Raw genomic sequence first — 13,846 nt, 5'->3', positions numbered from 1 at the left:
TGGGCCCAGTGTTGATGGGCTGCACTGTGGGCTGGGCCTGCTTGGACCTGGGGAGTCCTTTCCTCAAGGTCAGGGTCAGCATAGCAGTCTCTTGCCCCTGGCTGGGGCCAGTTCAGAGGAGGGAGAGGCCCAAGGGGCAGCTGGAGGCTGGAGGCTGGGCTGGGAGGCCGGCATCTGAGCAAGAAGCCCAGCCCAGGGCCAGGGTGGGCTCTCGGCCGGTAGATGTGGCTGGAGCAGGAGGTGCTGGGGGGTCAGACAGAGAAAGGTGGGGGTGGAGGCCGGCTGGAGCAGCAGGGGGCTGGGCAGAGGGGGCCACTCCCCCATCCCCCAGGACGAGGCTGGCTCTGGGCTGGGTGCTGGCCACGTGAGGCCCCACCTGCGCTGCTTGGGGCCCAGGGCTATGGTCCAGTGGCTCGCAGCTCGGGTGGAGGCAGCCGGAGGAAACCGGTAGCCTGGCCGGTGCCCGATCACGCCCCGGCCAGAGAGCCACCCGCTTGCGGCCAGAGCAGCGCCCGCGGGTGTCTGTGTGTGGCTTGCAGCCGGGCAGAGCGGTGGGCCGGAGCCGGTGGCCTTTGTGGGACCAGGACTCCTGCCGCCCAGAGCAGGTCCGTGTGTCTGCAGCAGTGGGAGGGCGGAAGGACGAGCCGTCCGCGGGGCGGCCTCCTGAGCATCAGCTCCCCCTGAGGGAGCACGTGCAGGTGTGTGCCAGCAGCCTGTGCGTGGCGAGGGGTCACCTGTGCTTCCCGGAGCCGCCTGCAGGCTCCGCGGCCCCCGGCTGGCTGCATGCTGGCCCCTCGTAGCCGAGGGAGGGGAGGCCCCCCTGCACTGTCCAGTGGGCCAGACCGTCTTCCCCTCGTCCTCTCGGCCTCCCCAACACCTGCTGCCCCAGGCGGCCCACCACCATCCTCACGGCTCCTCTGCCCCAGGCCACTGTCCACCTCGTGACCCCAGCTGCGCCCCCAGGAGCTGTTCCTCCGTCTGTGAGCTGATGGGAACCCCGTCCCGGCCGGTCCCAGGGTCTGGGAGCTGGGTAGCATCCCTGTGCCTCCCTGGCTCCTTTCTCCGTCCCTCCCAGTCGCACAAAGTGACTCCCTCCCTGGCCCTGGATGCCTCCCTGTCTAGGACGTAAGGTGGCCCTCTGGCTGGGGGGCTGGAGGGAAGGCCCGAGACCAGGAAATCACACCTCTTTCCACGATGACCTGGCTCTCCCGGGGTCCCAGCCAGCCGGGCCCCGAGCTCGTCGGGGGGCAGGAGGGGTCCCAGGGCGAAGGGCTGCTTGGGCAGAGGTCAGAGGCTTCTGCTCAGACCAGCCCCCCTGGGGGGCCTGTCATCCAGAAAGAGGGTCCCGAAATGGTGCCTCTGTGGGTAGGGGCCCCAGGACAGAGCGTTTTGGAGGCTCGGGGTCCCAGGACGGGCCTCTGGGAAGAGGGTCAGGCTGTGGCTTGTGCTGAAGGGGCCCAGCGAGAGGCCTGTGTACGGAAGGGGGCGCCCACACGCAGGCCAGGGCTGGGCAGCAGGCGGAGCCAGGCTGGGCAGGCAGGGAGGGAGCACAGGGTCGGGCGGGAGCGGGAGGTCAGGCCGCCTCCAGGAGCGGCCAGCGGACAGCAGGGGGAGCTTGGAACCTGACTGATCCGGCCCTGCCCGGGCCACCCCGCCACCTAGGCCCCGGCCCGACCTCCTGGGCCAGGGCGCACCTAGGGGCCTGCGTTCTGCAGGGGACTCCGGCCGCCCCGGGGGCGGCAGCTGTGGGCCAGGAGAGGCCCAGGAGGGGGACCTGTGGGGAGGGTCCCGGGCCAACCAGCACCCCCACGATCACCTGCAGGAAACCAGCTGCATGCTGGGACGCAGGCCAGGGAGCCCCAACTCGCCTCATGGACACCCCAAACCTGAGCGAGGGCCGGGGTGGGGGAAGCAGATGCTCCAGGCCAGGAACGTGGCTGTGCAGGGACTGGGGTGGGAGTGGGGGCCCGGGGGCGCCCCGGCTCACTCCCTGAGTCTCCGTTATGGGGCATCACAACCCTTGCCCACAGTCCACACCTGGACTGCAGAGTTTCCGCGAGTGCTGAGATGTGTAAGTCACTGCAGGCTCGGTGTCCCCCGCTCACTGTCCCCACCTGACAGGGGTGTCCCTGCAGCCCACGAACCTGGGAGGTGGCCCAGAAAGGAGTACACCTGCTGTAGATGTGTCCAGAAGGCCTCCCAGGGCCCACGGCCTGCAGTGCCCCCCAGGCTTGGGTCCCCACGGCCCGAGCTCCCCCCACCACCTCCCCAAACATGCTTGAGAGTGGGGTCCTGTGCATCTGGCCAGAAACCTTGGTGGGCCTGCCACACCCCTGGGGAGGACTGGGGGGCAACAGGGGTGGTGGGAACAGGGCCAGTGGCCAGGCTTTGCGCTGCAAGGGAGTGGGAAGGGGCAGGCGGGGGCCCACAGAGAGTGAGGGAGGTAGGCAAGGACAGCAAGGCATGGAAGAGCCAGGATGCTCCAACCTGGACCTGTGGGGTCCTGAGAGAGGGGTCCACCCAGAGATGCCCCAGAGAATACAAACCAGCCAGCCCCCACCCTGGGAACCTGAACCAGAAAGCCTGGGCAGACCTGGCTCACATCCAGAGAACACATGCCTGTGTGTCCTCCCCTCACTGACCCCCAGGGAGCCTGCATGTCCTGGCCTGACCAGGCCTCTCGCACACAGGGGCCCTAGGGGGTGCGTCTGGGTCCTGGCTCACACGGGGACCCCAGGGAAGTGGGGAACCCCCTGGGCAAGAAGAGGTCACGTGCACACTCCCTTCCTACCCCTGACACGGGCAGGGAGACAATGGAGGCAGAGCGAGGCCAGCTCCAAAGACAGCTGGATGGGGAGGGGGTGCCGGAGCGAGGGGCCCATCATCCCGTGGGCCCCACAGCCCCCAGGTGGGGAGGCGGCCGGCTGGGCAGCCAGGGGTCTGCGGCCTGCCGAGACGGTACCCCCCAAGCAGCCTCCACCCCCACCCCTGGCCTGGGGCCCCGGGACCCTGCCCTGAGCTGCGGGGGACAAGCCTTGCAGCCAGGTTGCCCCCACCCTTCCCGGCAGGAAATGGCGGGCTCGGTGGAGGGGTCTGGAACGTGCACACAGCCACTCCCGTTGGCAGCCTGTCCGGGACATGCCCCGTGTACGGAAGGCTTTGATCGCGTGCTCCCGAGCGGAGGGTCCCCACTCTCCCTCCCCATGGCCATCCCCCTCCCCTGCCCCACTGGCCAGTGCCAGCAACACCAGGGTTTGCATTGGCCTTCGGCCAAACCCCGGAATGTGCCTGCTGGCTGCTCGGCAGCTGTTCCTGGAACAGGCGCGACAAAGCACAGACTGTCTTTGAGACGTGGGCGGACGGGGTGCAGCCTGCCCAGAGCCACGCATGAATAGGGCACAGAGGCGCTGGGACAAGATGAATGGGCTCACACAGGCCGGACACCCATGAATGGGCCGCGGGCGTCCAAAGACGCGGTAGAACTTGGAACGGGCCGGTGGGGCCCGAGAGCCGGGGACATGAGCCTACGTGAGGTGTGGAGTGTAGGCCGCTGAGGGTACACGCCTCTAAAATCCCCAGTGAAAGGGGGAACAGTGCACCCCAAGACCCAGTGTCATGAGTGCACTCAGGAGTGGGGTGCCAGCTACAGAGCCCAGACATCCCCGTGAGCATCTAGAGATCCACAAAGGACCGGTCTCCAGTTCCTGGATCCATGAGGCACTGGGCGTCGGCTATGCACGGTCACGGGGGGCCAGGACCCAGACCCTTGCACGGTGGGGGATGGCATCCCTCAGATGTTCCAGGAAGTGTGGAGCCTTCAGACCCCCAAGGGAGGGAAACGGAACCCCCAGACAGAGTTTAGACAGCAAGGAGCAGCCTGCCTAGAGCCATGCAGGAGCTCAGCACGGAGAGGCCACGAGGGGCCTGAGTGGGCTCCTGCAGGCCAGATGCCCGCGAACGGGACCAGACGTCTAAAGATGGGGCCTGAGCCCCGGGATGTGGGCCTATGTGGGAGGCAGATGGTGAGGGGCTAGGCTGCCTGAGACCCTGATGACTTTGGGGTTCAGGCAGCCAGAGAAGAGAGCGTGGAAGCCAGCATTCCAATGCTCAGGGACTAGGGGTGGGCGGCCCCGAGGCCATGGAAACGGCGGGCAGAACACTGTCAGGTTGATGGTCGAAGTCGGAGGAGTGGGGTATGGGCTGCCCGGAGCGGTGGGTGTCTGGGGCCCGAGTCTTCAGGTAAATGGTGCAGCCAGATTGGGAGGCTTGGGGAACGGAGGGCCAGACCCACATTCAGAGTTGGGTGGTGGAATCTAGAAATTCAGGGTGGCAGGCACCCGGCCCCCATCTGTGCGGGCGAACAGGCTGCAGACACGGGCAGTTACCCAGAGCCACACAGAACTCGGGTGGGGCGGCGGGATGGGCGCCAACTGCGCCGGGCTAAGGTGACCTGGATTGGGCAGCCAGAACCTTGGCTGGAGGAGCAGGAGAGGGCCACCTCCCATAAGCCAGGTGTGACGTGCCTGGGGCCCGAGGCACCCAGATGCGGGACTAGTGGGGTTCCAGGTCTGCAGTCTCCCAGCCGGAATGGGTGCACACCATCCAGCTCAGAAAAGCTGAGGGGGCTGAATGGCACAGAAGTCCCCCCATGGTCCAGGGAGCGGGATACAGGTCCCTGAGCCTCAAGAACAGAATCCACAAGGACGGATGACAGGCCAGCAGGCTGTAGATGCTAAGGCATGTGGGGTGGGCAGTTCAGCTTTTCAGCAGGGGGGACTGGGGTAAGGAACCCAGATGCTCCAACTGAGGGGGTTCAGGGCCCACTCAGGCTAATGGGGTACAGGACCCGCATACATCAACGAATGGGGTATGGGACCCAGGCTCTCAGACTAATGGGCTCCAGAACCCAGACACTCGGCGCAATGGGGGACAGGGCTCCATATTCAGGCACATGGGCTTCAGGACCCCAGGCCCGTCTGGGTGGGAGCCCCGCTTGTGGGAGGCCTAGCATGGGCATCCCAGACACCTGGGCGGCAGGGCAAGCCAAAGGCCCAGCACACAGATGAATAGCGCACATAGCCAGAGACAAGGGTGACAATCACAGGCAGGGGGAGGAGAGAGCACAGGGCGTCCAAACCATAGGAACGAGGCCACCGGGCCTGGCCTGGTGCTCCGGCCTACGGGAGATGTGCCTACGGGGGACCCAGGCACCCAGGGGGCCGACGAGTGGGTATGGGTTGTCTGGGCACCTGGTGACCACAGCCCAGAGAGTCCCAGTGTCCAGACCTCGGGTGTGAGGGGAGAAGGTCGTCAGGTGCTCAGGGGGTCAGGCGTGTCCCCAGGTATTCGCCCCGACGCCAAAGGTACCCCCCGATGAACAGAGACCCTGAGAGCAGGTGAAGGGGGCCCTCCCAGAGCTATGGAGGAACGGGGTACGTGGTCCCAGAAGCCCCCGGGAGGGGCCGTCCATGGGGAGGGGTGCCGGCGGTCCCAGGAGGGCCCCGGTGCCCGGGTCAGAGAGAATCCCAGTTTTCTGACACGGGGGCTTTGGTCGATGGATTCCACACGCAGTCACGCGATGAGGAGGGCATCCACCAACTTCCAGGTGAATGGGGCCAAATCACCCAGACACTCCGCAGCACGGGGTCCACGTCCCCCAGGAATACGGGCTCACAGACAGCGCGGGGACTCTGGGAGAAGGGAACAAAGCTCTGCGAACAGCACCTCAGCGTCAGTGTTCAGAGGCGTAGGGCAGAGTGGGGTGCAGGCTCCCGGAGGCTCACATGATGGGGTAGGGGCAGCCCAGACGAAGAGGGCGCGGAGAGCCGGAATCTCGGCGCTGGGGCACGTGCAGGCTGAGAGCCAGCAAACGGGCACAGGGCTCCCCCCGCCGCCCGGGGCCGCGGCCAGGCGAGCACCCCGGGGCCCAGAGGAGTGGGGGGCGGCCGCCGGGGCCCGCGCGGGCAGGGCGCACACGTGCTGTCCTGGCACGTCTCACGGTTCCGTGCCGGCAGCTCTCGGCTACGCCGAGCCAGCGTTTGCCACGAGTTCCAACCTCAAACATTCCCAGGCAACCTCAAAGGAAGCACCCCCGTCCAGGAGCCCTGCCAGGGCCTCCGTGTGGCTGCTGGCTGCCAAGCCGCTGTCTCGGGGGCTGTGGGGCTAGCCGGGGGCTGCCAGCTCTGTTTGGTTTTCCCCATCCCGCCCTGGAGCCTCAGACGCCCGTCTCGCCATGGAGGCGCCCGTATCCTGGGAAAGGCACAAAGACCCTACAGTGGGGCTGGGGAGCGCCGCACGCGGGGGCCGTGTGCTCGCTGCACGCCAGGACCCCCCAGCACATGCGGCCAGCGTGCGTCTTGCCCCCAAAGCAGGGGCGCCGGCCGGCCCCCGGAGCACGGCCGGGGCTGCCCTGGTCCACGAGGTGTTCGCTGCTTCTTCCAGATCCCCCTCACTGGGTAGGGCTCGGAGAAGGAGCCGAGCCCCGTACAGGCGGACACGTCCTCAGGGCCGCGCGTGACCGGCACGCCCGCCTCCCACCAGCCGCCTCCCGAAAGTCCTGCCCCACCAGCCGGGCCGGCCGCCCCCATGTCACCAGCTCTCCTGTTAAGCATTAACCAGCTCCATGTCCGGTCGCAGCAGGAATGGGTTCAGACACCCTGGCCTGGGAGGGCCATTTAGGGCCGGGCCCAGGGAGGGACCTGAGCCAGAGTGACCAGACCAGATGAGCTGGCCAAAGTTGCGTGGGGGCTGAGCTCATAGGCCTGCTGGGTCTGTTGGGGCAAGGGGGGGCGGGGTAGGTGGGCCAGGACTTCCGGCCTGCTGGCCCGAAGGGAACCGAGACCTCTGGGGACTGGCCCGGCCCAGCCAGAGGCAGAGGCATGGATGAAGTGACCTCCAGAAGGTTCTCTGGGCTCCGGAAGTCCAGACGTCAGCAGGACCAGGCAGGCTCAGATAGTCACCTGGTGACAGTGCCACCCGGCCAGGGGCCCTGCCCTGTACACACAGCATGGTCCTGGTTCCACTGGCACCTGAAAGCTATGCTCCTCCAAACCCAGACGTCCTCGTGACTCAGGGCACCCCCCTTGGGTGTAGAACCTTCCCAAGTCCAGCCTGACCTCCCTCCCTCCCGCTGCCCCTCCCAATGTTCAGCCCAAATAGGCCGTCACCCCCTCTCACAAGGCCTCTGGGAGGATGAAGAGACCCCAGCGTCCCTGGAGGGACCCCTGAGGGTAGCCCCACGCCTGGACGCCTGGCGCCTGGGTCTCGGGAGGGACCCTCCTCCCAAGGGAGTTCCCTGGTTGCTGAGGGCCAGCAGTTCCGGCCCTGAGGTGGGGCTCCCCGAAGCCCTGCCTCTCACACCCGCTCCCCCACCAAGATTAGGGTCTCATTCCCGGGAGGCCAGGGCTCCCAGCGCGGTCCTCGCCTGCCCGGGGTAGAAAGGCCTGGAGGCCAGGCCAACCACAGACGTGCAGGCAGCAGGGGAGAACGTGCTGTACCTGGGGGTTGCCACCCCCGACATTTGGGGAGCCTTGCTCTTCTCCAGGAGGAGGGCCCGCAGAAACTTGCTCCCATAGTACAAACAGTCAGACTGAAGAAGGAGGGGGTTGCTTGGCTTGGCTCTCAGGGGTGTTGGGCCCCAGGCTGACGTGGAGCCCCCTCTGCCTGGGAGAGCCGGGGCTCCTGACTGGATGAGGCAGGCTGGGTCCAGCACAGGCTGCCAGGCAGGTCAGGTTGGAGGGCGGGGAGTGATGGGAGGGCTTCCTGGAGGAGGTGGGGCTCACGCAGGCCTCGAAGGGGGAGGAGGATGGGGATGGGATGGAAGGACAGCTGGAGCCGGGCCAGTGGGAGCAAAGCCCGGTCTGTGCAGGGAGGTGGCCAGGAGGCCGGGCTGTCCCCGAGGAGCCACAGGGCTGCGTCTGCACAGTGGCGGGAGGGGGCGTCCCACGACAGGTGTCTGGGACAGGGACCCCATAGGAAGGACGCCCGGCTGCTCCTTTCCTGGGAAACAGCCTTAGCGCTAGAGAGGGATGCCCCCCTGGGCCACGGAAGCCAGAGCAGAGGAGGATCCAGGAGGTGGTGCCGGGAAGGCAGCCCCGGAGGCAGCCCCAGGCCGGGGCTACCTGGCTGCCCCGGGTCCCCCTCCCCCGCGCTTCCCGGAGCTGGATGTGGCTGGGTCCACTGGAGCCCACGGCGCCACCTGGTGGCTGCATGTCTGCCCGAACCTTCACCACCATGGGGACCCGGAGGTCCTGAGGGACCCTGTGCCTCCCCCCCAGGCCTGGGGGTCCCGCAGCGCTGTGGCCCGCATCCCCAGTGTCCCGGGACCCTCCGGGGCCAGCCTCCAGACATGTCCTGTGGTCCCGGGGTCCACCTTCACTGGGATGGCCCGGGAATCCTGCCAGGCCTGCAGTCCCCAACCCCGAGAGTGCGTGCCTGCCCCGCCCCCGCCCGCGGACACGGGGAGAGGCACACACACGCAGTCCACACGCACGCGTGCACACACACACAGATGCTGTGCTGACCTCGCACCTGGAATTCTCAACCATAAGTCTCCAGTGAAGCGACTTTAGTTCCAGAAGACACATGGGCCCTGGCATTCCGGAAAGTCAAACTTCACTCTCAGTTCCATGTGGGGGCTGGGGGCTCGGGATTTGGCCTCGGGCATCCTGCTCCAGGGCCCTGCAGGACCCCCAGGAGCCCTCAGGCCATCCGCCGCCCCTCCCCGAGGCCCTCCACCAGCCACGTGGGCTGCAGAGCAGACCTAGAGCGTCCTTCTGAAGACAGAGGGCGTGGAGGCCTGTGGGCTTCCCTGAGCACCCGCACCCCATGGCAGGGGATCACCCAAAGGGAACCCAACCAGAATCAGCCCCGTAATTTGCAGGGCCCATGCAGAAAACGTGCAGCCTTTGGTGCCAAATGGTTAGAATTTCAAGACAGCAATGGGGGGCGTTAAACCAGGCCCGGGCCCTTCTCTGTGAGCGCTGTTTCCTCCTGCGTGCGGGGCGGGCCTCCTCGTCCCTTCTCGGTGCTGCAGCTCCCTGGCCGTCTGCCCCTCCCCCAGCTGTCACCTTCCTATTTGTACAAGACCCTGCAGGGACAACGCACACACAGCCCCTTGAGGGTGGCACAGCCGGGCCTGGGAGCAGGACACCTGGGGCCTGGGCACTCTCTGAGCTGAAGCTCCCTCCACCGAATTCGGAAGGGTCAGGGGTTCTGGGAGCAGGGCGGCCTCCATCCAGCCCACTGGGGAGGGGGCATCAGTGCCGTGTGCAGGGGTGTCATCTGTGGAATCGCGGTGGGGCTCCTTCCTGCCTCTCCCCATGCGGGGTGCAGAAGGGAGGGGATCCAGCCCCACTGCCCCCTTACTCCTGGAGGGAGTGTGGCCCAGGCCCCTGGGTGGAGGGGTGGCAGGCCCTTGTGGATGAAGAGGCAGAGCCCCTGGTTGGAGGAACCATGACCTTGGCTGCCAGTGCCCCCCAGGAGAGGGGAGGCCAGGAGGAGCTGAGCCGGGGGGGTTCCCGTGGGTCTGGGGTCCCAGAGTGCCCCGGCATGGCATCTGGCCCCCCTGCTCCGAATCCCCGGTCCCTGCTGTGGGTGGGAGCAGCCCGCCCAGGCGGGCCAGGTGTACTCCCGCCCCGGGCCCCAGGCAGCTAGGCGGCACCAGGCCCACCCTCCCTCCCACCAGCAAGAAGGGTGGCAGGTCGGCAGGTGGGCAGGTCCGGGCAGCGGCTGCTGAGTCAGTTTGCAAGGAATGTTCTGGCCGCTGTCAGCTTCACCCTGTCCCTGCCTGCCCCCACCTCACCTGCTCCCCGGGCGCTCCTGGCACGGCGCCCTTGCTGGGAACGTATCTTCAGCCCAGGCTTGCTTGGACAGGCTCCCCCCAGCAGCCGACCCCCACTCCTCTCCCTACGTGCCCCCATGACCCCAGCAGAGCCCTGGCCCCTCAGGGCCCCCGTCTCCACGCTCCCCGGTTACTCCCGGGCCGCCGCAGCCCCCACGTGTGAACAGGGCTTCACCCATGTGACCGACAACCAGGGCGGGCCTGAGGTCAGGGCCAGGGACGAGTCGGGACCCGCAACAGCCCCCAGGCGGGGCCCAGGGCCCAGGGGAGAGAGGCCGGGAAGGAGGGGGCTTCCTGGAGGAGGAGGCTCTGTAATGAGGAGGCCTGGCCTGCTTGGCTGGGGGCTGGGGGCTGGGGGCTGGGGGCTGGGGAGGTGGCCAGGAGGCTGGGCCTGTGGCAGGCAAGCCGGCACTTTGGCCAGAGCCCAGCGCCTCCCTCCCCTTGGCTCCACTCAGAGCCCTTGCCCCTGGCCACCCTGGGCTGCCTCCTTGCCCAGGCAGACCCTGGGCCCGCTGCTGCTGGGCAGATGGGGCAGTTGGCCGGGGGCCGGGGGGCCAGCCCCAGAGGTGAGCCGGCCACCCCGGCTGTCTGCTCCCAGCCAGCAGGGACAGGAGATGGGGCACCCCTGGGGCCCCCACAGCGCCCCGGCCCCGGCGGGCACCACGGCTGTACCCGGGCTCATTCCAGACCTCATCGTCAGGCTCCCCTGTGAGTTGTGGGACCCCTGGGGTGGGGGGGGCAGCTGCTGTCCACGGAAGCATCTCAGCTGCATTTCTGCGTCCACCCCCAGGGCCCCGCTGGGTGCTCATTGCCCTCGCTGTGGCAGCTGGTGTCCTCATGGTCTCCTGCAACCTCTGTGCTGCCCACAGGAAGAGGCCCAGGGACAGGGAGGCTATGGGCCTGGGCGGTCCTCAAGGGACCACCACCGGCACCCACCTGGTGAGGAGCGTGCACCAGCGCTCGCCGGTGCCCAGCTCCAGGCTGGGCCGCCCCCGAGGGCAGCTCAAGGCCCAGGGTCGGGGCAAGCTCAGCCCCCAAGCTGGTCTGGTTGCCCAGGAGCAGAGGCAGGGAAGGCCCTCCCAGCAGGGGAGGTGAGGAGCGAAGGTGAGAGGGAGGCAGGAGAAAAGGGAGGCAGGTGGGACTAAGGCCTGGAGGCACCAAGTGCCAGCCCCAGAGGTTGGTCCACGGGCTGCGGGGAGCCACAGGAGGTTCTTCAGGAAGGCAGTGGTGCTCGAAATCGATTTGGGGGAGATCCAGCAGCTAAGCCCCGTCTCACAGAGCTGAGCTGAGGATGTGAGCCCTTGTGTGGCCTGGCCTGGGATGTGGCGCTGCCTCCTTGGGCGTCCCAGCAGCACCTGTCACCTATCCCTACCTACCCAACAGGGGCAACCGGACATGGATAACTTGGAGACTGCCCCGGGGGGCCCCCAGCACTGGGGGCGCCTGCAGCTCTCCCTGGAGTATGACTTTGGAAGGCGGGAGGTGCGGAGCCCCCTTTGCTGGTGCAGAGGGTCTGCGGGTTCAGGGAGGGGTTGGGTGCCGGGCGGGTGCTGGGTGCGGGGCTGACCAGGGAGGGCCCAGGGGGCGGAGCCACCCCTGACTCCCAGATCAAAGTGGGCCTCAAGCAGGCTACAGACCTGAGGGCCTGTGGCCCGGGCGGCACGGTGGACCCCTACGCCCGAGTCAGCCTGTCCAGCCAGGCAGGGCACCACGGCACACTCTGCCCCACGTTCTAGGAGACCTGCTGCTTCCACATGCATCTGGGCTGGGTGGCCGGGGGGCCTGGGCCGCGTGGGGGTGCCCAGCTCACACCCTTGCTTGCAGGTACTGCAGGAAGAGCTGTCTCAGACCACCCTGCAGGTGTGGGTGCTGAGCTTCAGGCGCTTCTCTGCCCACGAGCCGCTGGGCAGTCTCAGCCTGCCACTGGGTGCCATCGACCTGCAGCACGTCCTGGAGCAGTGGTGCCAGCTGGGCCTGCCGGGCGCCACCGAGGTGAGGCCATGGACTGCCGCGCTCCAGCCTGGCCCTGCCCTGGGTGCCACACGGGAGACTGAGGCCCCGTCTCGCTGCCCACAGCCCGAGCGGTCTGGAGAGCTGTGTTTCTTGCTCCGGTACGTCCCCAGCTAGGGCCGGCTAACCGTGGTGGTGCTGGAGGCGCGAGGCCTGAGCCTGGGCCTGGCAGGTGAGAGCCGTACCTGCCCCTCTGCGTGGAGGGGGGCGCCCCGTGCTTGGCCCTCAGACCTGGCACACCTCTGATCCCTTTCGCCTGCCCAGACCCCTACGTGAAGGTCCAGCTCATGCTGAACCAGAGGAAGTGGAGGAAGAGAAAGACTTCGGCTCGCAAGGGCACAGCCTCCCCCTACTTCAACGAGGCCTTCACCTTCCTCGTGCCCTTCAGTCAGATCCAGGTGGGCTGCCTGGAGGAAGGGGTGGGTGGGAGCACCCTTGGGGCCAAACCGACTGCTGTCTTTCTCTTTCCCCATGAGCTTCGGCCTGCCTCCGCCCAGAGCGTGGATCTGGTGCTGCCTGTCCGGGCCCGGGGCCCACGGGTTCGGGCTGAGCTGCTCGGCACCCGGGCCTCTGGGCAGCCTCTGCAGCAGCAGGCAGACACGCTGGCCCACGCCCGGCGGCCTGTTGCCCAGTGGCACCACCTGCAGCTGGCCGGGGAGGTGGACCAGGCTCTGGCCCTGAAGCCCCGCCCGCACCTGCCCTTGCCTGGCCCACGGGACTGAGGTGTGGGTGCTGTCCAGGCTGCCCCGGGGGGCCGCTGTAATAAATCCCTCCTTTTGCTGGGGCCGTGTGTCTTTCCCGAGCCTGCGGGGACACGGGGTCAGGGACTCCTCCATCACTGCTGCGGGGAGAGGACTCTCTCCAGGCTTGCTGGGCCCTGAGGCCTCTGGCCAGTGCCCGACCCCTCAGGGGGGTGAAGGGGTCCCCTCCAAGCCCGACAGGGATGGTAGGAAGACGTAAGCAGTCCTCCCTGTCAGTGGGGCTGCTGGGTCCGGGAGGAAGACTACAGCCGGCCCCATGGGGACACAAGGGGTAATTGGGAGGCATTTGGGGGGTAGTGACAGTGGAGGGAAAGGACCCCAACCCAAGGGGCCGCCTTAGCCCCCCCGCAGGGCCCCACACTTTCCAAGGGCTGTTGCTGCGGGGCTTCCTCTTCGAGACGGCAGGGGGCAGTAGATGTCTTAGGAAGCCTCCTCGGGCCTCTGGGGGCTCAGCCCTGGCCAGGAATGCAGCTCTAATCCCCACACATCTGGACGGCTTCAGCTCCCCTGACCCTCCCCACGGCCCTGAGGCCGGCAGGGCTGGGGCCACGCACCCCCAGCTCGGAGGATGCCAAGTCATGGTCCTCCGGATGTCTCTGCTGGGTGGGGGCCCGGGCGGGGGGCGCAGGCCCGGGCCAGGGTGAGAAGGGCAGCAGTACTGGGCCTGCCCAGGCGGGCCCCAGGCCCCTTGGGTCAGGGAGAGGTTCCCAGGCGGGTGGTGCCGCCATCCTTGGGTTGAAGGACGTGTTCCGAGTGAGCCAGGAACCACCCCAGGGCAGGGCGTTCCGGCCCACTGCACGTCCAGGCACCCTCCCTCCTGTTCCCGGGAGGACAGGATCCCAGCCGGGGGAGGGCAGCCCCCACCCAGAGGGCCCCCGCCACTGCCGTGGGCCACATTTGGGGGTCCAGGCCTTGCCCCTGAGCTGGAGCCAGCTTGGAGGAAGGAAGGGACGCGGCCAGCTCATGCCCGGGGACGCCTGGCAAAGGCAGCAGGGAGCTGCAGGGGAGCTGCTCCACCCCAGGAAGCCGGCCCCCTGGGGAAGCAGAGGGGAAACTGAGGTGTGGACCCTGGCTTAGGACCGGAGTGATCCCTCAGCTGACCCTGAGCCTGTGCCCTGCGGTGGCCCAGCAAGGCCACCTACCGCTGACCAGAGGCTCCTTGCAAGAACAAGGGAGGCTTCTCGAACTTGTCACTGAGCTCTAAATAGAGCAACCCAACCTCGGCACCCCCCCC

At 67.7% G+C, this 13,846-nt stretch overlaps 1 protein-coding gene across 1 annotated transcript; it reads left to right on the top strand.

Annotated features, from left to right (window-relative positions):
• Positions 1–10,346: 10,346 nt before the first annotated feature.
• Positions 10,347–12,586, top strand: SYT8 (synaptotagmin 8). Its single transcript, XM_006748326.2, is given in 8 exon segments — positions 10,347–10,549; positions 10,632–10,780; positions 11,225–11,323; positions 11,449–11,599; positions 11,670–11,833; positions 11,918–12,023; positions 12,116–12,249; positions 12,349–12,586. Coding segments are annotated over 8 exon segments (1,122 nt in total). The 5' UTR covers positions 10,347–10,455; the 3' UTR covers positions 12,574–12,586.
• Positions 12,587–13,846: the final 1,260 nt, after the last annotated feature.

This window comes from Leptonychotes weddellii, chromosome 11, assembly GCF_054177405.1.
Source record: "Leptonychotes weddellii isolate Sample4059 chromosome 11, ASM5417740v2, whole genome shotgun sequence".
Classification (NCBI taxonomy): Eukaryota; Metazoa; Chordata; class Mammalia; order Carnivora; family Phocidae; genus Leptonychotes; species Leptonychotes weddellii.
This window is presented reverse-complemented; position numbering and strand designations above follow the sequence as displayed.